We start from the raw sequence: 21431 nt of genomic DNA, 5'->3' as shown, positions 1-21431 counted from the left end.
CTGTCCGTCCAGATTACGCCACGTCACTGTTAGTGTGGGGCCCACTTCCCTGAGGACCATTTCTTTACGCAATGGCGCAGCCGCTCCCCGCCTCTTGTTTCGTTGTTTTCCTTTTTTTTTTGAAAAAGGGGTTTTCTTTTTCTTCTTCTAGAAATTAATTTTGCATGAGAGAAAGCTGAGGGGCATATTTGGGAATTCAAGAAGTTCCAAAATTCTGCAAGGTTGGGATTACAATGACGATGACGTAGTCAAATTGTGCCACGTGTTGTTTCTCTGAGAGTCGCTCCCAACTCCTGGTAGAGAATTGATTGTCGTTGTGCGGGGACTCACTTTGCTACAGTTGGTAGGAGGCAGATATTTTCCAAGGCAAACCCATATGTATTATTTAATATTTGCTCCTCCAACTGTTTCTTTTTCTCTCATTTTCCCCCATATGAATCCGCTATTTCAACTCCAGCCCATTTTGTTCATCAATTTTCTAGCTTCACCCTTGGCATTAGATAATAACCCATGTTTGTTTAGGTGAATTGGATTTACGGTCTCTTGTTACTAATTTTGAAATTTAATTGACAGTGGACAACTCTACTTGTGCAAATTTAATTAACTTGATTTAAACTATCTAGATGCATCTTATAATTAACAATGTGTTTAATATTTAATGTAGCATGTAGTTTAAGAAAATGTTTAATCTTTCAAATCACATTGCTTCACAACGTCTATATATTGTCCCAATTGTTTAGGGCTCAAGAGATTTCACCCCATGCAACTCAATTAATGCAAAGTTTGTGCATGTGGAGGTTGTGTTGGCTATAAAAAAATGTGGTATCTCTTCCATCTTCATGCTTGAGTTTGCAAAGAATCTAAGTGTCATGTGCCACATTGTAGGTTTGTGAATTTACTTCTCTCTATAAGCTTAATTTCAACTCTCGTAAAATAAAAAAGTAGGTTATGGTTCGTGTTTACTTTTGATGGACGTTAGCTATTAAGTGATAGAGTTTTATTCAACTTTAAATATAGATAATTACAGTTATTAGTAAAATTTAGTTTGATTCACTTCAAAAGTAAAAAATTAATATGAATAATTCATCCTTTTACCAATAAAAACTTAAGGAATAATTCATGTTCATTTTGTGATAGTTACAAGTTGGTTTGATAATATCACAAAATGTCATGAGCAACCATAAAGATGAGAAATTCTCTTATGAACATGAGTAGAAATTCTCTTATGGTCAAAATCAAACACAAAAAACAAAAACTTTAAAGTTGGGATTTAAATGGAATAATAAAAAAGTACAAGGACTAAAGGCTGCAAAAAACAAGAAGTAGGTATTTGTTGTGTGTTATGGTTTCGAGGGAAACGAGGTTTTATCACTTTATGTGGACAGAGAGACGGAGGTGTGTCATTTACTCACTCATTAAGTCATTAGAGATCAAGCAAAGCAATGGCAAATTTACACACACAAAAATAAAAAACATAAGGCTGCTGCCTCTCATAAATACCACCATGCATTTTCTTTTCTCTCTCTCCTCACCCTCTCTCTCATTTCTCCTCCATAATTTTCTCTCTCTCTCTCTCTCTCTCAAAAATAAATCACAAGGCTGCTGGCTGTGCTTTGCTTGCTTATTATCAACCATAAAACCTCTTCACACCACCCACACTTTCTCTCTCTCTCTCTCTCTCTCTCTCTCCCCAGCACCATTTCATTCCCACCGCCTTTCTCACCATTAAATTCCACAATACGCCACCGTTTTAGTTCTCTCTATATATATTCCTGACCTCATCCTTTCATTTTCTCACCACCGGAATATTCCCCAAAATGGAATATAGGGTTTGCGAGCTCTGCTCCCAACAAGCCTCCGTCTACTGCGCCTCCGACTCCGCCTTCCTCTGCTCCCACTGCGACGCCCGGGTCCACCAGGCCAACTTCCTTGTCGCTCGCCACCTCCGCCAACCGCTCTGCTCCAAATGCAATGGCCTCGCAGGTGACCCGTTCGCCGGCGCCGGACTCCTCAATCTCCGATCGCTTTGCTCGTCCTGTTTGCCGGAGGCTGAGTTCTCCGGCGAGGACGCATCCTTGTCTTCTTCGTCGGCTTGCTCGGCATGCGTCTCCAGCACCGAGTCCTTCGCCGGAACGGCGACGACGAAGGTCGGTTTCGAGAATCATCACCAGAAATCGGAGGGCTCCGACGTCACGGAGGTCTCCAGCAAGGTTTTGGAAATTCCGGCGAGATTTTTCGGCAGGTTTAAGAAGAGAGCGCGAGCTCCGACGACGAGCGTGGACGCCAAAGCGGAGGGCACTTTTGTAAATTGGGGCAATAAGCTGGGCCTAAACGTTAATTCGACGACGGCGGTTGTGTCGTCGGCTTCGCAGGCGTTGGGCTTCTGCTTGGGCCGGTTGGCGGGTGTGCCCCTGAGAGTGTCGCTGGCGGGGTCGTTTTGGTTCGGGTTGAGATTTTGTAGGGACAGGTCGGTGTCCACATGTCAGAATCTGAGACGGGTTGAGGAGATCTCGGGAGTGCCGGCTAAGCTGATCCTGGCCGTTGAAGCCAAGCTCGGGCGTGAGTTGAGGATCAGGAGAGCACGGCGTGAGCAGCTAGAGGAGGGCTGGGCGGAGTGTTAGTGTTGAGTCCGCTGAGTCTCGCACGTGCGGAGTGTGCAATGTAGAACTGTGAAAGTGTGAAGTGTGTGCATGGTGATTGTTTGATAGATAGTAGTCAATAGATTAGCTTTTTTTTATTTTTATTTTTTTTCTACCAATCATGGTCCATGGATGGTGCTTTTGTTGTTGTTCTAAGGAACATTGAAAGAGTTTAAAACTACGACACTTGAAAATCGATCATTCTTGGCCATTTATCGTTTGATGGGTTGCTAGTGGTTTAATTAATCTTGAGCTTTTGTGTATTAAATTTAGATTCTAAAGTTAAATACTGATAGATATATTAACATACAATTTGGGATTCGAATATGATAGTTTCGTAATAGGAAGCTAGCCCAATATGCTAAATCTCATGTTGGTGTTTATTTTTTATTTGATGTAATGCCATCATGGTTATGCTGTGTACTTTGATATTGCATGAATAAAATCACAGTTCATCTAAAAAAAACCAAAAAATATATGATAGTTTCGCTAATATTATAATTCTGCATATGGCAAGAGTTCGATTCTCACGTACTATTTTCTTCCGAATAAAAAAGGAGCTAGAAATGCTCTACCATCAAATGCTAATTTGGTCTTCCAAAATTCTACTTTCAATATTTCGATCTTGCTACAAAATTAATATGTGGTGTAATATGTGTGTGGTGGGTGCATTAATTTTGTTGACATTTCTTGAAATACATTGAACACTTGTCAAATTTGTCACTCATCAAAACATTGATGACCAAGTTCATAAGGTTACATAATTTACATCAAAGATCGATCTATATTTCTGCTTGCATAAGTTCACCTTCACATACAATTCAAGTTAAAAGAATCTAACTTTATAACAATTTAGTTCAACCTTCCTGAGACTTTCCCCAACCCTGATTTTGATTTATATCAGAAATTTGAGTTGCTATGATTGTCTTATTCTCTTCAAAGTAAAGGCCACAAATGACTGGTCCAAAATTGACCCAGTTTACATGCCTGACCAAGCAAACTTTCAAGTCCTTGTCTGATACAAAATCATTTTAGCTAGCCAGTGTGGTGGTAAATTTGCCAGGTATCATAATATCATTAATAAAGCAGTACCAAAAGACCCAAGAGACAGGAGGATACTAAATAGACAAGTTGGGATGACATAATGGAGTTAATAAAAGAGATTGATACTTTGAGTATAAAAAAGTAGAAAAAGTCATAATAACTATGGCAGATATAAAAATGATAAATGTGAGGACTAAAATGTGATTATTGAGAGTTGAGGCATTCAAAAGGGGTTGGTGGTGGGGGAAATAACACAATAAGTGGGGTTGTGGTTGCAGTTTGAAGTTGTTGCAAAAGAATCCAATGAATAAAGAGAGTGTGGTGGGAAATTTGTTGCATGATCTGATTCTGAAGCAATACTCATAATTGGTTGGATGTACTAAAAGATTTTAGGTGACTGCAGGTTCTGTGGGCTTAGTTTTAAGCACCAGTTATTTTCTTATTGAGTGGTGATGATTCATGATTTTCATTGCATTGCTATTCTATTTCCACATTTGTACAACCTCATCTACAGTTATCTGTCTAAACTAATTGGGTACATGTAAGTGTAAAGATAATGACCCTGAATCACATCTTTGGTTGGTTGGATATTTATTTCTGCACCCAGGGCCAATATTGACATGTTCAAATAGAGGTGATGAAGTAATAAGAAGATGGAATATTGAGGACAGAAATATCAGTGTATGAAAATATGAAAATTTGGTAAAATTATGATTTCGAGAGATATTAAATGAAAATTTAAAATGAAATGTATGAAAAGAAAATATGGGAAAAATATTGTATGTAATATCAATCCTCAGTAAAAGATTAATATTGGAAATTTTGGAGAATGGTTACACCATATAGAAAGCTATTCCAAAATTAGTGGAGATGGTTTCATCTTTGAGATTAATTACAATTAAAATTCAGCTGGAGGCCCCAAATGTACTTTATTGACAGCACTCATTAACATTTCAATTAGCAGATACATACAGTTTTAGTTTTTGCTCATGTGCATGTGCCAATAGGAATCAGATTCAGGATGTCCATGCTTTAACTAAAGGGGCATTCAGATTTTACTAAACCAGGCCTCAGGGCCTGGAATTTTAGTAGGGTCTGTTGCCATATTCTTTGAGGTCTGGGTGAAATCTCAAACTGTCACTACCTCAACCCTCCATACAGTGGACAACAAGAATATGAAGCTCAGACTCACAATACATTACTTCTTCTCATTTAAAAAAAAAAATGAATAACAGAAATCATATGTAATGTGAATTTTAGTACATACTACTTACCTGATTTTGATTAATCAAAGCTGGTCATCAGCTTGCAACCTTAACAGCTTCTCCAAATTCTGGCTCAATAAGCAATTAAAAATGCGGTAAATCCCGCACCAGAATATGCCATTAAAATGCATTGGGAGATTAGAGCAGATCTAATCTTCCTGTTTAAGTAACCATATATGCTCAAGCCAGGCTAGCAGAAAACCAAGCATTCTTGACAAATGTGGTTTGAACTTTGAGCTGTTATTTTGACAAAAAAAATTCATCATCATGTGGTTCTTGAAAAGTTCCCACTATATGCATGTTCCTGGCAGTGACTGGCTCTAAGTCTCCCTTCAAAAGCAAGCTTAGTCAATAATTCTCTAAGACTAATGCCAAAAGAACCTGGCTTGACATTGTTAATGTTGCTCCCAGTTGGGCACAACTCTTCCTTAGCTGTTGGATTCTCTAGGCTCTTACTTTTCCCTTGTCCAGGGCACCATTCTCCGGGCACCAACCCTTTGGAAGTCCGGCTTAAAACATTCTCGTCGATCTTGTTTAGTACTGGATCGTCATCTTGAAATGGTCTTGCAAAAGCTGCTCCACTTGTTGCCATTTTGTCATAGTGTGACATGCTTAGGACTTGAGGCTCCCCAAGTGTAGTTGAGTCCCAAACAATGTAACTTAGATCATAGTTCACTACAGAGTTTTGGAACTCAGGTGAGTTGCAGATGACTGTGTGGAAGTAAGACTGAAGAGGGTAAATCACATTGCTGAGGTACATCAGTAACTTTCTAGGAAAATTGTCCCATCCTTTGACACAGTACTCCATGAAATCTCTGGTTAGAATCACCCAAGGTGAACCTATTTGACAAAATTATGATCAGACTATGTTAGGACTTGGGACAAAGTTACTCTAATTATTAACTTTTTTCCATTTCTATTTCATTAATGGTTTTCCAAAAACATTCATGATATTGTTTCATACTGCACACTCCCCAAATTGTTCTCTAGCAGTAAGTAGTTATAAATTCTTGATGAGAAACATCCATTGAAATTCAGAAAGAACTACTGACCTCCATATATTTTGAAAGCATCTGGGATGGCTCTGGTCTCTACAGCATACATAAGTGGAGTACTATTTTGAAAATGTAAACTAGGATCTTGAACAATTCGATCAATAATTTTCTGCCTGCACTCAATCAAGTTCCGTTTAAGAATTCAGGAAAAGGTGAATATTGACTGGGAAACTTAAAGGTGCCTAAATGTATTTCAAGATTCATACATGCAGGCTAGTCAACTATCATCTCAAGCAGTTAAGTTCATGGCCAGGATAATTTAAGTCCAGTCCTATAACTAGGCCTGCATCCATGGTACATTGTAATTTGTAATACAGAACCCTTGATGGACTACTTAGGCACCTTAAAGTTCCTTACAGAATAAAAGAAAATAGAAAAATTCTTTGGAGAAAGGAGAAAGAAGACACAAAGTATTGGAAACATCAAAAGGCAATGCTTACTCTTTCCAGCCAGTCTTGTTAGTAAAATGAATAAAATTGAGATTCCTTGGCAATAAAGTGAAAGCATGGAGCAGATCTGAACAAAAATAAAATGCATTCCTAGTTAGCAAGCAGATGATTCCAACCAAGGTGGTTTTCTAAACCAGAGTCATAAAGTTCCCAAGTATATAATACATGCTTCCTATAATTTTTTGTAACGGGAAGAAGTTTTTGGTCCTGAAATCCAAAAGTCCAAATATAAAGGCTCAAATCGATAAAGTCCTGCCGCAACCTTTTGGTGTTGGATACACAATCCTTATTCAAGAGGACAATCTTATTGAATCTGCTATATGATAGAAGCAGAGATGAAATGGTGTCTATCAAATTATAGGATTTTGCATGATATTCTATGGAAAAGGTTTAAGGGTTCAGAAGTAGCATCTGACTCTTTTAAGCCTTGTAAGAAGTGAGCTTGGAGCAAAGCCAGAACAGAACATGAAAGGGTTTAGCATCAGTACCAATAATTAGAGCAGGACAAATTTTATTCAGAAACATGGTGGACTATAAGCTAAATTGAACTAATTTTTGCCATAAAGTAATAGTGGCAATGATTTCAATTTCAACATAGACTTTGACATTTTCTGATAAATTTTCTAAGGACAAATTAACATAATTTTGATGTGATAGCACTTTACCATCCTGGGGCATGAGTGGATAGTCAGAAGCACTTAATGGGATGAACCAGTCCCAATCTGCACTAAGCTTTAGAAACAATGCTGCAGCATGAAGTGTGGCAGCAAGAGCAGAAGACCCCATCGGGTTGATGGCAATGCCTTTTCCAACAACATTAACATTCCCAAAGGCTTTAAACACCCTTTGGGATTGAACAGAAAGAGCTAGCTCCCCCCTTTCGTAATCCGATGAACCGGCATCAAGTTGCAACAGATACTGGTTTCTTGGATGGTATATTGCCTTCAGCAACCTCAGTATTCTTTCACTTTCTCCATTAGTACCACATATCCAATAAGCAAGGACAGGGGGGTAGCCACTCCCTTTTAGTGGGACTCTCTCTGAAAGTTGGTACTTGTTGCCCTCTCTAAGAAACACATTCTGAAAATTAGCCAGCAACACTAAGCTAACTGCAAATGCTAGAATCCATAGACCATAACCTGAGCACCATGCAAAAGTGTTTGATATTCTCATTGATGTGAAGCTTACTAGCTTAGTGTTAATTGGATTGAAAGTTCCTGATACAAACTATTATACCCACCTATACAAAGCCTCAAAACCATTCAAATCCAAGAGCTAACCCTGACAGGACCATTAATTGTATCCATGTATGAAACTGTTTCAGTGCCTCAAGAAACCAAACATTGTTGGCAACAATACCAAAGATGGCAGAAGCTTTAATACCCTTAAAAACAGCAAAAATGTGTCCATGAACATGATACAAGACCTTAAATTTGGTGGAGTTTATGTTTACGTGAATAAGGTACGATATATGTGTGTTGGGCCAAAAATTAAAAAAGGGTAAGACATATCTATGAGAACAGGTGAGCTTGGTGTTCAAGAAAACAAGGAGAGGTGGATATTGTCAAAGTTAGAATACGTCCAACACAAGGAAACGATTGTCCATGATGCTGCCGCCCTTGGAAAGTGACTTGGAGAGAGAGAGAGAGAGAGAGTTGTTGCATTGGTGGGGTTTCATGGTTGGTTGAGAACTTTGAAGAAATGATAAGTTTCATAGTTTGATCACTAGTTTCTTCTTTTCTATTTTATTCCTTATTTTTCGTATGTGACACTGACATAGTGACAGTAGGATGGAGTCATGGAGATGTAATTTTCTAACACATGTATGAAGTAGTTTTATACAAGTTAGATATATAATTCTTTGGCAGTTGGCACTTGTGAAGTTTTGGAAAACCAAATGAGTATATATTCTTATACCAATTTTCAGTTTTTTGGGAAAATATAAGACATAAAAAGTATCTTCAAGCAACAGAGCCAGATTTGGACTGAACTTTTTATGTCTGCTCTGAGCAAGGTTGGTGCATGCCACACTCACTACATTATTTTTCGTCAAATATTGTTAATGTGACAACCTTTCATTTGTTTATTTTTTTAATTATTTTGATTTTATTTAGGGAAAATTTTAGCTAAATGACTACAACTATACCTCATGCCTTTATACAGGACATGAATTTCACTTTGTGTCAATTGAAGACTGAAACTTTTATTTTGTGTCAATTAATGACTTTTTTTTTTTAGATTTTATTTCAATTTTGGTCAAACGTTAGACCTATCAAACTTCTACCAAATTCAGCAAATTTATATTGGGTTTAAACCTATACATCTCATCTTTACAACTATATAAAAATCACTCAAATCGGGCATCTACAATTCTAGATAATCGGCCCCAAAGTAGGGTACCCGAAACTGTCCAATCGGACCTCTAGGAAAATATCTGAAAAATTGGACAGTTTCGGGTACCATAATTTGGGGCCGATTATATGGAGTTGTAGAGGTCTGATTTGAGTGATTTTTATATGGTTGTAAAGAGGAGATGCATATCTTTAAACCAAGTATAATTTTTCTGAATTGGTGGAGGTTTAATGAGTCCAACATAGGGCCAAAGTTGAAATAAAGACTAAACAAATAATGTCCTTAATTGACAAAAAATGAAAATTTAAGTCTTTAGTTAACACAAAGTGAAATTCATGTCCTAAATAGAGACATGATATATGATGTATAGTTAGAATCCTTAAACTAAAATTTTTCCTTTTATTTATTTCTAATAAAATACTGATACTTTTTTTGATTAACAAATTTGGAGCATGTGTTAGCTCACCATGGTTAGATTGTGTTCAACAATATGTATGAAATTATGAATGGAGGGAGGGCCACCTTGGCTTCTTTCTGCATTGCATCATGATGCAAGTGTATGTAAGAAATTCAATGAATGAGTAGCGTTTTGATAAAAAAGAAAAAAACCAAATGAATTGGGTGGGCTTCGTTTACGGTCCAAATCCAAGTATCTTTGGTTTGAGTTTACATCCAACTATTAGCCCACTTAGTCTTATGAAGCCCATTTGTGGTGGGCAGGAGTGAAGGACCCGGTTGCAGTTTCTCAGACTTTGCAATGTGAAACAAGCAAATGGCTTCATGAAAGAATTGTTTGGGCCTCGGAGGACATTTATGTATGGCCCAATTTTAGATATTAAGCTGTAATTACACATGGAACAACCAAGCTGCGAGTTCATAGGTAAAGTAAGGTCTGCACTTGGTGATTTTCTTGATTATTATGGCCAAAAGTTCCTCCTCATTAGTGGACCAAAAGGTCTAATATTTATTAGTTTATATATCTTAAGCTGTAATTAAATTACACATGAAGTAAACAACCAACAACAGCATAAGCAAAAATACAGTAATGTTTGGAAAGAAAGAAAGAAATGAAAAGAAAACAAACAACTGATACAATTCATATATAGTAGCAGTATCAGATTAAGATAGATGTTTATGATATGAATCATATGATTAATCATGGTTTTACACAAGTATAGCAGACACATGCCCCATTCCCACACCTCCTTCTGTCTACCACGTTTGCGCATCTCTTTGCAGGTGCAGCTTCATTTTGGCCTTTACAGACCATTATGACTGATCCATCATCCATTTTAACCTCTTTCTTCTACAAACAAATTAAATGATAATAATTATAAAAGTACTAATAAAAGAGAACCAATTAATTAATGCACATGTGTACATATATATGCATGAAACTATTCTTTCGCTAGGATATGAATCTAGATCATTGATTCTATTAATTTTTATCTGAATATGTGGTCAAAATTCTGAGTCTGACAACATAAATATTTCATAAATTGTCAAACTAACTGACAAGAGAATATTACCCGACACATATACATAAAACATATATATGATAAACTACTTACAATGACAACATAATCAGCATAATGCTCAGTTTGCTGACTTGCATTCACAAGGAGTAAGAAGAGAAACAGTGCTTGAGAAAGGAGGTAATTAGACTGCATATTTTGAAGAGTACTACTTTTTAGTTTTTACCCTTGTTTTCCTAACTTATGCTATAAATAAAAGGACTATCAGAGAGGTATATATAGCACAATTAATTTGTTTTATATCAAATTTAAACTGGCTTAATGATCATGGCCAATCGTTAAGAACCCTTTTCATATACATCAAAGGGTTACATTACAAGAATACCACATACAATAAGCTATAAAAATACCTTCTTTGAAAATCAAAATAACTCCAAATTTACGGTCACTATATGACCAAATGATTTTATAAAAGAATATATTCTCATAAAAAATTAAATGGAAAGTAAGTTTCTTGTTTAATAATTTTTTGCCTTCTCAAATAAATTTTAAAGATAATTAAATTTAGGTCCTTTAGAAAAACAGTTTTTAAATAAAGACCGGGGGTGTTTTAAAATTTATAAGAAAATCATTTTAATTCATAATAATTTATAAGAAAACCATTTTAATTCATAATAATTTATAAGAAAATTCTTTTAATTCATAATAAAGTCATTTTAATTTATAAAAAAATCTTTTAAATCATAATAAAGTCATTCCCCGATTTAAAGGGTATTTCTCCTTCTAGAGTGTAGAATGAACTTTGTAGAGGCATTATGTTAGATTTCCGTCCAAAATATCGGAGTTAAAACCTAACATAAAACTGTTAAAGAAGAAAAATAAAAGAATTTAATTAAAAACTCTAAATCACTATCAGTTAGTCTAAAAAAGACGCATAAAATGAATTGCACTTTAAGTTTTCATAAATTTTATTATTATATCAGAAGGAATTTGAGTCATTTGACTCTTAATTATAGTTCTTATATAATTTTTTTGAAAAATTTTCTTATAAACACGAAAAATGTCAACTATTGAATTGCAAAACGTCTGTTAAAATCTTACAATTCGTCACATTTATACTTTTGTATACCCAATTTTCTCATGTTAATATTTGATCTCTAATTTTTACGATTTTAATTAAAGATATATTTTTTTTTTTGGTGTCATGAGAAGTTTTTAAATTCTCATTCAATTTTTAGTTTTTATTTTTAAATTCAATGAATTCGAGCACATTAAGAAAGCAGATTCCCTCTCCAACTTTTACCTGAATCACTACACCACTACCAAAAACACAAAGCAGAGAATTTGGGGGCGCAAAATCTAATACAATCCACCTCCATCTCTAAACCCCAAAGCAGCCCCCCACGCACTCAGCTTTTGCCTCCAAGTTCATAGTACCCAACAACCCAACATTAAAGTCTTCAAGTTCGCTCTCTTTCTCTCTGCCCTTCGTGTACTCCATGGAAGCCCTTGCAAGCTCTGTGTTCCTCCCGGAGACGTACCCAGTTACCAGTAACCCAACTCCAATCAGAACACCAAACAAGCGAAGTGGGTCTCTCAAAATCAGTCAAAGTTCTCATTTTTTGGGGCTTCGTGCTCAAGCTCTCTCAGGGGAGGCCTCTGGTTCCGGTGAAAGTGAAGAGCTGAGGCCTTTGAATAATGGGTTTGGCTTTCTTTCTGAAGAGACTCTCTCTTTGTCACAGGTATGTGCTTCTGCAACTCTCTGCATGTGTTATTAACTTGCGAAGTTCTCAGCTTCTTTGCGTGTCTTTGTTTTTGTTTTCTTTTTAAGTTCTATTTGGTTGCTAAGTAATTGTGGAAACTGAAAATAAGTGGAGATTTGGATGTTAGTTGCTGAGATTGGTTTGTTCGTTTTTGATGTATAAGTTCACTCAAAATCCGTTGTGCAGTGTTAGCATGTATTTTTTTATATAGTTATTTGCAAGTACTTTGATTTCTGTCCCTTTCTAAGTGTATGTGCTTCTTTTTTGCCTTTTGTTTACTTGGTATATGAAGTACTATGAAATAATCAATATGTGGATACATCAAATGGCTACTAGAGTTTTGATGGCTGTGTTTGTTTTGAAGGGTAATTTAAATCATAGTGAGAAGGATGTGAATGAGGCATTAAAAGTAGACATGTCTCTTACGTCCCCGTCTGCAAGTGGAGCAGGAGGAGGAACAAGAGCTGGGCTCTTTAGAACTCCAATTTCCGGCGGGGTGCAGAGTGCAACTTCTGCTCATGGTTTACCTCGTCCCGCCTTGGCTGTACGCAATCTTATGGAGCAGGTAAAGACATTTTTTTTTTCATTCTTTTGATTTTTGATTTTTTAAGATGCAGTCATTTCTTTTCATCTGAAGAGGATTTATTATAGATAGTGGCTTATTTACTTTGTAAGCTGCTAATACATCTTTCTTCCTAATTTAAGGCCAGATTTGCTCATTTGTGCACCGTAATGTCTCGCATGCACCATCGACGAGAAGGATATCCATTTGGTTCGCTGGTTGATTTTGCACCTGATTCAGCAGGGCGTAAGTTATTTAATCTCTACCTTTAACTAAGAAATTTATAATCCCTCCTTCATCAATGAAAAAAGGATGTGCTTGTAAAGTTAAAGCTTAGGTGGTCAGAGAGAATTATAGATCACTCCTTTGACTATAAGCTTGTTCTGTATAAAATTTAAGCAATATAGTGTGTATCGATAGAAAATTTGACAGGCATGAGTCTGTTTTGTCATTTTGGTCCAAAATTTTTATGTTGGACCATTTTGTTTTCTTTTAGTCTGTATTTTTGACCTCTGACTAATCATTCTATTATTTATTGGTGATATGCAGATCCTATATTTTCTTTTTCACCATTGGCCATCCACACACGAAATTTGTTAGCTGATCCAAGATGCACACTTGTTGTGCAGGTTAGTAATTTGATCTTTTCTCTCTATCAATGCATGTAGGCTACCTGTTCTCCATTTGGATTTTGTTAAGAGTTACCTTTTATAGATCCCTGGATGGAGCAGCTTGTCAAATGCAAGGGTAACTATTTTTGGTGATGTCTACCCACTTCCAGAACATCAACAGGTGATTTTCTAACTCATGCCCTGGAAAGGACATATTGGGGTTGCCTGGCCTCTTGGAAGTTCTTTTTTTTCCTTCTTTAGCCATGGTGATATGTGGAACATGAAGCTTTCCCGGTAGCTTGTTGTCTCTATATTGGGTTCTCATTTTATGTTGGCATTTCAAGATATCTTAGTGAATAGTATTTGGATCTCTTTTTTCCATATGAGAAAATATGAAATGATTGATTTGGTAGATAGTAATTAAGGATTAGTTATATGTTTCTTCAAGCTCATATTTGGGCAAATTCTTTGTTCGTTGGATGGCAGCTGGCCCTAGGGATCTGTTCATGATAACTTAGGGTTGTGTAGTTTTGTATCTAAGCACCATGTTAGGGTTGTAAGAATAATTCTTAACTTGCAGTTTTATCTGCTGCATATTTAGCTAATATATGTGTATGGTAGACAATAGGGAATGTATTGCTAGAGAATAGAGAAGGTTGTTTCTAGCAGTAGATTCATTGTATCTGGTTGTGTTCATAGGAATGGGCTCATAAGCAATACATAGCGAAGCATCAACAGGGACCTTCTCAACAATGGGGAAACTTCTACTACTTCAGGATGCAGAACATAAGGTTGGTTGTTAGTTTTGGCTTGAGACATTGGTGCTGTTTATGCTTATTTTGTGATTAGAAAAGTTCTCTTGTCATTTCAGGTTCTTTTCTTTGCATTGTGTCTGTAACTGCACTTTGACTGCTAAGCTCTTTTGGGCTATTAAGTTGGATTTACGTTATACATTTTAATATTCATTAACTTGCAAAAAACCAATTTGGCACTGGGAAACTTAAACCTTTTATGGACTCCTAAAAGTATACTTCTTGTGTAAGGGCCTCTTTAAAGCTTTTGGTCCACTTCCAACAGGGGCTAGGTCATATATCTTAATAGGTGGTTAAGGTCTTGACTGTGAACCAATAGGTAGAATCTATGGTGTTGACTGCTTTTCTTCTCTTGATTGTTCTTACAGAATTCAACTTTTTGGGCACAATAATAATACATATTGGAGAGGGAATTTATTCATAAAGATGAATTAGGTGATGTAATGTGAAAAATACCATATAGTGGAGTCGCAGCCATTCTATGGGGAAAAAGTGGCTTTTGCATTTGTATAATGTTTACATATAAACAATCATATTTTTATGCCTTTCCTTTTAGCAGTTACTGCAGATTTTTAATTGTCACCATTGTTGTGGAACTATGAATGAACATTTCCTAATCGCTATGTGGTGCACTTTGGATGTTGGATAAACACTTATCTACTATATCTGGGGGTATTATATTATTCCCTTTCCTTTTATTCTACATTCAGTTTAAAGGCTTTACCGAGTGTATAGTTGTTTTTCATTTTTGAAGTCTTGACCATCTAAGTAGAACTCCTTTGGAACTTTGCCAAGAATTTTCTATGTTTTCTGAAACAATCATGAGTAGTAAAATGCACTTCTTGGTGTGCTGAAACTTACATGGTTTATTTCTTACTGACAGTGACATATATTTCATTGGTGGCTTTGGCACTGTTGCTTGGGTTGATGTCAAAGAATATGAAGCCCTTCAGCCTGATAAGATTGCAGTTGATGGAGGGGAGCAGAACCTGAAGGTGAATGCTTTGAAATCTTGCTTAGAGAGAAAAATATAAAGAGATATAGAGAAAAATAATTTTGAACTGTTTGCATTACTTTTAATCGCACATATGCTTGCTCTATGTAGGGTGTTCTTCCTCTTTCCCCGTTCTTTTTTATTTTTATTAATATTAATGTTAATTTCGAAATGGAAGACTTTCAAATTGGCTTGCATGTGCTGCAAGGGAATTTTCTTTCATGCTTCATATTTGCTCTTGATAGATCTCAGTCAACTTTTAGCATGCTGGTCTTTCTGCATTATCTTTATGCCATTTTGTAGTATTTTTGAGCTTGTACGAGGTCTTTAACTCGATATTTGTTTTCAGCTTGTAGATTTTGAATATCACTTTAATATTTAAAGTTTGGGGCCTTTTTCTCCCTTGCCAATTGGGGATTAATCAGTCTTTGTTCTCTATTCATCTAGGAACTTAATGCAATGTTTTCAAAGCCCCTGAAAGACCTCTTGTCCCTTGAATCTGAGGTGGATGATGCTGCTCTCATATCTATAGACAGTAAAGGAACTGATATTCGGGTCCGACAGGGTGCACAGGTAGTTTTTTAAAGAAGTATCAACCTTCTATATCTTTGATATTAGCCTCTTTCTTGTACTTCTTCGTTATCATTCTAAAACAAACATCTTTTGTTTTGACTTATTTGCAGTTCAACATACAGAGGATATCATTTGAAGAAGGCCATTCTGTTGAGACATTAGAGGAAGCCAAGGCTGCTCTTAGTAAACTTATAAACAAAGGCCGAGTATGTAATTTGTAGAAACAAAAATAGGATTGCTTATAATGCATTTGTTTTTCTTCTTAGCAAACGGATCAGTGAGGATGGTGACTAAAACGAGTCGCTGTCCCTTCAAATTTGAGAAAAATAATCATGTTAACACCTATAGGAATTGCAATAGAATTGATGTGCACCATTATTTGGCTTGGAATCCACAGAATGTGTTGCTTGTGCTTGTGCTTTTGCCTTGATCTTGGATGTGTGGTGACCCTGTGCCACTGCCACCTTCATTTTGATTCAGATGCTTTATGATAATTTGCACTTCTACCGGTAGGAGTTACTGAGAAATGTAAAAGAGCAGCTGATTTTCTATTAGACAGATTTTTCTGGTAATAATACAATTTGTTCTTCGACCACATGGGAGGGTAGACGGTAGACTTTTCTCGCATGAGGGTCAATAATAGATAATGCTCCATGGATTACAAACTTTGGAGCTTTCCAAGTGTCTTTTCAATGCATTTAGGAAGACAAAACTAGATCCAAGGGTTCAAACTATGTTACCTATTATGTCAATGGATTACAAACTTTGGAGCTTTCCAAGTGTCTTTCAATGCATTTAGGAAGACAAAACTAGATCCAAGGGTTCAAACTATGCTACCTATTATATCAATGGATTGGATTGCTCCATTTCATTTGGTGGCACCAAAATTCCATGCCTTGCGGCTTGTGCTCAACAGATTCACACTTGGTCAAATTACTAACAATTAGTCCTCAAGGCTCTATTATCCCATTTGTAGTTATAAATTTGCAACCCCACATCAAATTTCTGTGTCGATGAAGACAAATTTTGTTTACTTTCAAGAGGAATTTTCCATGTTGGATTATTGGATAACTCCGAAGAATAAAGCATTTCACATTTTATATAACAACACGGGTGCAAGCTAGATGCCAGAGTGTAAAAAGGTTGCTACACGTACGAGATAAAACTCGCACCATTATGACATTATCTAATGGTAATATGGATATAACTAAGCTTGATGCATCATGCATGTGACAATCACCTGGAAGGCCCTATGTTATGATGCTTGGCTCATGGATGAATTTATTTGCTTATCTCTAATAGAGGTGAGAGATTCACATGTATAGAAGAGCCTCAACTCTATTAAAATGTGGTAAAAAAAATAGTACTAATATGCGGATTGAGATTTTCTGTCCTTAATCCTTTTGTCATTTTCTGTCCCCTCTTAGATTTTGAGAGCCTCTTCTTAATTTTTGTTTTACTTAAAAAAATAATTTATTTTAAAAAAAATTGAGAAAGGGGACGAGAGGGACACGAGGGATTGGGAATAGAAGATCTCAACCCTTAATATGCGGTCAATTGACTTTTATCATTTTAATATTTTGTGTTTTTCTTTTTTGAAAAGAACCTAAGTTAAATGGCTATGGCTTGTTTCATGTTGGTGTCTTTCACTCAATCCTTTCATACTCATGTCTGACACAACTTGCTTCGTGCCTGTTGTGTTTGATGAATCAGATATTTTGACCTATCATGACACAAATATTCATGTCATACTAACAAGACACAAGTATTTGTTTCATGCTTAATCGTGCTATACTTGAGATGATACGATGATGTATTGTATTGTGTTATGCTCGTTTTATATTGTTGGACTTGTGTCCCGCTGGTATCGAACCGACCCAATTTATTTTGGTCCTTCTATTTGAGTTCTCTTGGCTCACCGTCAGTAGAGGGAAAAGACAGAGAGGAGTGAAGAAAGAGACTTGGATTGGGGTATGTTTGTCTCAGAACTTCAGAAGTCATAATTTTAGTTTTTGGCTAAACTTAAAGTAACTCACAGAAAGAACTGTAAAGAATGAAGTTCAATGAACCATGTTGGACTTGGAGTGAAAGACTCAGTCATAATTTTATAAACAAGACAAAAACAGCAGGCACCACAATCCATCTCTTTCCAAAATGAAAATTTACCATCTTCTTCTAAACCAACGATTGAAAAGGAAAAGTAGAAGAAATTGGTCAAAAAAAAGAAAAGGAAAAGTAGAAGAAAAAATGAAAATCAGAAACCCTTTTACCTTTCCTTCCCCATGAACAATCTGAACAAATCAAACAAACCCATTTTTGGAGCTCTCTACTCTCTGCCAGATAGCTCACTTTCCCAAGAATCATAGCCATAAGTCCCAACAACTACAACAACTTCAACAAGACAAGCACAGCTTTGTTTCCATGGCAGAAACCAGCACTAGCAACGATTGCAATAACTTCAATGGCTCACCAATAACCAACATAGCCCAAGACCACCTCTTTACAATCTTGCTACTCCTTCCTATAGATTCATTTCTTTGCTTTGCCATGACGTGCAAGAGATTTCGAGCTTTAACAGCCTCTGACAATCTGTGGGAGTCTATATGCAGGAGGGACTGGGGACCCAAGTCAGTTGAGGCCCTCAAGGCCTCAAATTTTCATCATCAGCTGCCATGGATGAGGCTGTACAAGCAAGTCTATCGGTTGGACTCTGTTTATTGCCATAAATTGTCTGACCCAGATGGTGAATTGGTGTTCCCATGTCCCAGGGCCTCTCATTCCCTCAATTTTGTGTCTGACTGCTTGATCTTGTTTGGTGGTGGCGCTGAGGGAGGTCAGTCAGTTAGAGTTTCTGAGAGTAGTCCATCTCTTCTTTTCTTTGGTTTGTGCTCCTGATTTATTTGTTTATGTTCATGCATGAATATCTCTTATGGTTTTGATGATTGGTTGTTAATTTTTCTCTTTAAAGGGGTTTCTGAGATGTCTTTCTGGTGTTGGTTTAAAAAATTATACTGCTTGAGACATGCCTTGTGTATATTTCATTGGATTTGGCTGGGTTTTTATTTCATTTTAATAGTCTTTTTGCTGTATTGTTTTTATTGGAAGTTCAGCTCTTTTTGCGTCTTGGGTGCTTTGTATTGGGTTCAGTAGATGAAGCATTATGCTAATGGAGTTCTAACATCCATAAACCTCAGGAGTGGAACTGAACTTCCTTTGCCACACTGAATTTTGAGAAAATTTAAAATAAGCATTTCTTAGATATCAGCTTCATACTTCAAAAAGTATAATGCACAAAAATATGAGATATGAGATGACAAGAATACATCCCTGCAGCTGGCTGCTCAAAGAGGAAGAGGAAAGGAAAAACAAATTGGGAATTGCAAGAACCATATATGCTCAAAATGACCTTTATAATCCATTGGCTTGATGAAAGCCATTCCACATGTGTTGTTATAAATAATATAGCATCAGTCATAAAGTATACGTTTATAGCTAGTTTATGTGCCTAAATAGGGCATGGAATCTTGCTGGTTGTTCATGTCCCCTCCTACTTGTTGCACATCATTTCTACTGGCTCTCTTATGTTTTGGAGGCTTGGCGATCATTTTAAATCAGTAGGAATCTTGCCGTTTTACTTGACAAAATTTATAATTTGTTGTTATTTCTACATCAGCAAAATTATAGGGGAACTTTATGATCATAAAAGGACCACCATGACTAGTTCTTAAAATTTTGTATCTTATAACTGATTTCACATTGATTTCTAGCTACGAAATACTGTAAGATATAGTTTTTTTGGAAGTGTGACCATCCTGAACCTGACCAGATATCAAAGGCAATGTTCTAAAGAATATTTGGCAACCTGCTCAAGTGCTCAACTTCTAAACCCCGTCCCCCTCCCCATTTCTCTTCCCATACAAGGTCTTATCTTGAGAAACCAAATTTTTTTAGAAGAAAAATTGTCAGACCTTGGTTTGATCCGAGTGAATGATGTAACTTGGAAATGCAGGCACATCTTTTCCATTAATCAGAGAGGTCAGGTAGCACTAGAGTCAATGCCCTGTTTCTCAACATAGTTACAAAAACTGCACTTACATTATTTCTGCTTGGGCAACAATCCGGATATCTGTGGGTGGATAAAACAGATTTATCTACTTGCATTTATCAGAAATTGGAGCCATATCAGTACAAGCCATTATAAATGAATTGTCTTCTCAGTTGTTCCTAGTTGGAACATGCCTGTTATTCTTTTTTATGTACATTGTTTTAATATCCAACTATTCCGTTTTTGTTGTTGTCTGTTATCTTGTAGGGCGCCATCTAGATGATACATGGGTGGCATACATTGGTAATGATTTTCGGAGAATTTTGAAGTGGCAGAAGATTAATTCAGGCGTTCCAAGTGGCAGATTTGGACATTCATGTGTTGTGATTGATGACTTTCTAGTTCTATTTGGAGGAATAAATGACAATGGAAACCGTCAAAACGATACATGGGTGGGGCAAGTAGCATGCCATGAGACCCTTGGTATCACATTGTCATGGAGGCTGCTTGTTGTCGGGCCTAATGCACCTCCCCAACGAGGGGCTCATGCTGCATGTTGCATTGATGGAAGAAAGATGGTTATCCATGGAGGAATTGGGATGCAGGGTGTCAGATTGGGTGACACATGGGTGTTGGAACTCTCAGAAAATTTTCGATTTGGAACTTGGTACAAAATTGTGACTCATCCATCTCCCCCAGCTCGTTCAGGACACACTTTGACTTGCATTGGGGGAACCCGAACAGTTCTATTTGGAGGAAGAGGATTGGGATATGATGTGCTTCATGATGTCTGGCTCTTGGATGTATATGATGGTCCTCCAAAATGGGTACAAATACTCTATGAATTACAAAATATTCCCGGAGGAGTTTCACTCCCGCGAGTTGGCCACTCAGCTACACTCATCTTAGGAGGTCATTTGCTGATATGTGGGGGCGAGGATTCATATCGACACCGGAAGAATGACTTCTGGGTTCTAGACATTAGTACAGTTCCATCCATTACAGTGCAGCCAACTACACTGAACTCTATGCAGTTATGGGCAAAAATGTGGAAAAGGTTGAAGGCAAATGGTTACAAACCCAACTGTCGGTCATTCCATCGTGCTTGTACAGATCATTCTGGGCGTTACTTGTTTATGTTTGGTGGAATGGTGGATGGCTTACTTCAGCCTTCTGACCCAGCTGGGCTGAGGTTTGATGGAGAGCTCCTCCTTGTGGAGCTTCTGCTCCAGCTGTGATGAGGAATGAAAATAATTAGAGCCAAGGTAAAGTGTTTTCATGGATGCCATTCCATTACACCATGTCTTGTACATAGTAGCCCATTAGTTGCTGTTTATATCTCTTCTGAATTGAGATAATCTTTGTTCCAAGAAAAAAGAAAAGAAAAAAACAAATGACATTATCTGACTAAGGCTTTCCATGCACTGTTCTTATCCATGAGTTTTGGAGAGCTTCTCAATTCTAACTCCATTTGTATTTTGAGCCAATTCTACACTCTTCTAGTCTTTAAGGAACCTACATCATATCTCTTATTGAGAAAATGGCAATTCCCCCACTCTATGGAGTTATTTTAAGTGCCTATCTTACAATACATTACAATGAACTTTATAAGAGAATCATGAGAGGCCGAGAGGTAAATGAGTATAATTACCTTGCAGGTATAGTTTTGATAGAATCTTCAATGTCAACGTTAATTTATTTAATTAATCAAACTGAATTTAAAGAACTTGAATTGAATTTTGTCCTCGGTGTGGTAGCGCTTTTCCCAGAGCATAATTCAATCCACATTCAA

At 36.7% G+C, this 21431-nt stretch overlaps 4 protein-coding genes across 4 annotated transcripts; 3 read left to right on the top strand and 1 right to left on the bottom strand.

Moving 5' to 3' along the window:
* The first annotated feature begins 1430 nt into the window (after window positions 1–1430).
* Window positions 1431–2860, top strand: BBX32 (B-box 32). Its single transcript, XM_086241208.1, has one exon. The coding sequence runs from the start codon at window positions 1818–1820 to the stop codon at window positions 2619–2621; it is 804 nt and encodes a 267-aa protein (XP_086097334.1). The 5' UTR covers window positions 1431–1817; the 3' UTR covers window positions 2622–2860.
* Window positions 2861–5213: 2353 nt separating this feature from the next.
* Window positions 5214–7625, bottom strand: LOC147287692 (beta-glucuronosyltransferase GlcAT14C-like). Its single transcript, XM_086240942.1, has 4 exons — window positions 7118–7625; window positions 6444–6519; window positions 6001–6116; window positions 5214–5788 (listed from the first exon to the last, which is right to left on the bottom strand). Exons 1-4 carry the CDS (start codon window positions 7623–7625, stop codon window positions 5214–5216), a joined length of 1275 nt encoding a protein of 424 aa, XP_086097068.1.
* Window positions 7626–11588: 3963 nt separating this feature from the next.
* Window positions 11589–15984, top strand: LOC147287691 (Pyridoxamine 5'-phosphate oxidase family protein). The gene is made up of 9 exons (XM_086241464.1): window positions 11589–12021; window positions 12407–12607; window positions 12748–12850; window positions 13154–13233; window positions 13319–13396; window positions 13915–14006; window positions 14911–15022; window positions 15469–15594; window positions 15705–15984. The coding sequence occupies exons 1-9, from the start codon at window positions 11779–11781 to the stop codon at window positions 15813–15815; spliced, it is 1146 nt and encodes a 381-aa protein (XP_086097590.1). The 5' UTR covers window positions 11589–11778; the 3' UTR covers window positions 15816–15984.
* Window positions 15985–17795: 1811 nt separating this feature from the next.
* On the top strand, window positions 17796–21046 carry LOC147287690 (Kelch repeat-containing F-box family protein). Its single transcript, XM_086241086.1, has 2 exons — window positions 17796–18427; window positions 19907–21046. Exons 1-2 carry the CDS (start codon window positions 18016–18018, stop codon window positions 20875–20877), a joined length of 1383 nt encoding a protein of 460 aa, XP_086097212.1. The 5' UTR covers window positions 17796–18015; the 3' UTR covers window positions 20878–21046.
* Window positions 21047–21431: the final 385 nt, after the last annotated feature.

This window comes from Dryas octopetala, chromosome 4 (genome assembly GCF_963921425.1).
Source record: "Dryas octopetala chromosome 4, drDryOcto1.1, whole genome shotgun sequence".
NCBI lineage: Eukaryota > Viridiplantae > Streptophyta > Magnoliopsida > Rosales > Rosaceae > Dryas > Dryas octopetala.
Note: the sequence above shows the minus strand (reverse complement) of the source record. Positions and strands in the feature narration are given on the sequence as shown.

What these genes read in the sequence shown, in the direction of transcription:
- LOC147287691 (XM_086241464.1), top strand. Translation starts at nt 11,779, where the DNA reads ATGGAAGCCCTTGCAAGCTCTGTGTTCCTCCCGGAGACGTACCCAGTT. An exon ending in GATGCACACTTGTTGTGCAG is followed by an intron (nt 13,234 to 13,318) that starts GTTAGTAATTTG and finishes TACCTTTTATAG; the next exon opens with ATCCCTGGATGGAGCAGCTT. An exon ending in GAGGGGAGCAGAACCTGAAG is followed by an intron (nt 15,023 to 15,468) that starts GTGAATGCTTTG and finishes CTATTCATCTAG; the next exon opens with GAACTTAATGCAATGTTTTC.
- BBX32 (XM_086241208.1), top strand. Translation starts at nt 1,818, where the DNA reads ATGGAATATAGGGTTTGCGAGCTCTGCTCCCAACAAGCCTCCGTCTAC.
- LOC147287690 (XM_086241086.1), top strand. Translation starts at nt 18,016, where the DNA reads ATGGCAGAAACCAGCACTAGCAACGATTGCAATAACTTCAATGGCTCA. An exon ending in TGGTGGTGGCGCTGAGGGAG is followed by an intron (nt 18,428 to 19,906) that starts GTCAGTCAGTTA and finishes GTTATCTTGTAG; the next exon opens with GGCGCCATCTAGATGATACA.
- LOC147287692 (XM_086240942.1), bottom strand. Translation starts at nt 7,625, where the DNA reads ATGAGAATATCAAACACTTTTGCATGGTGCTCAGGTTATGGTCTATGG. An exon ending in AACAAGACTGGCTGGAAAGA is followed by an intron (nt 6,117 to 6,443) that starts GTAAGCATTGCC and finishes GATTGAGTGCAG; the next exon opens with GCAGAAAATTATTGATCGAA. An exon ending in TGCTTTCAAAATATATGGAG is followed by an intron (nt 5,789 to 6,000) that starts GTCAGTAGTTCT and finishes TTTGTCAAATAG; the next exon opens with GTTCACCTTGGGTGATTCTA.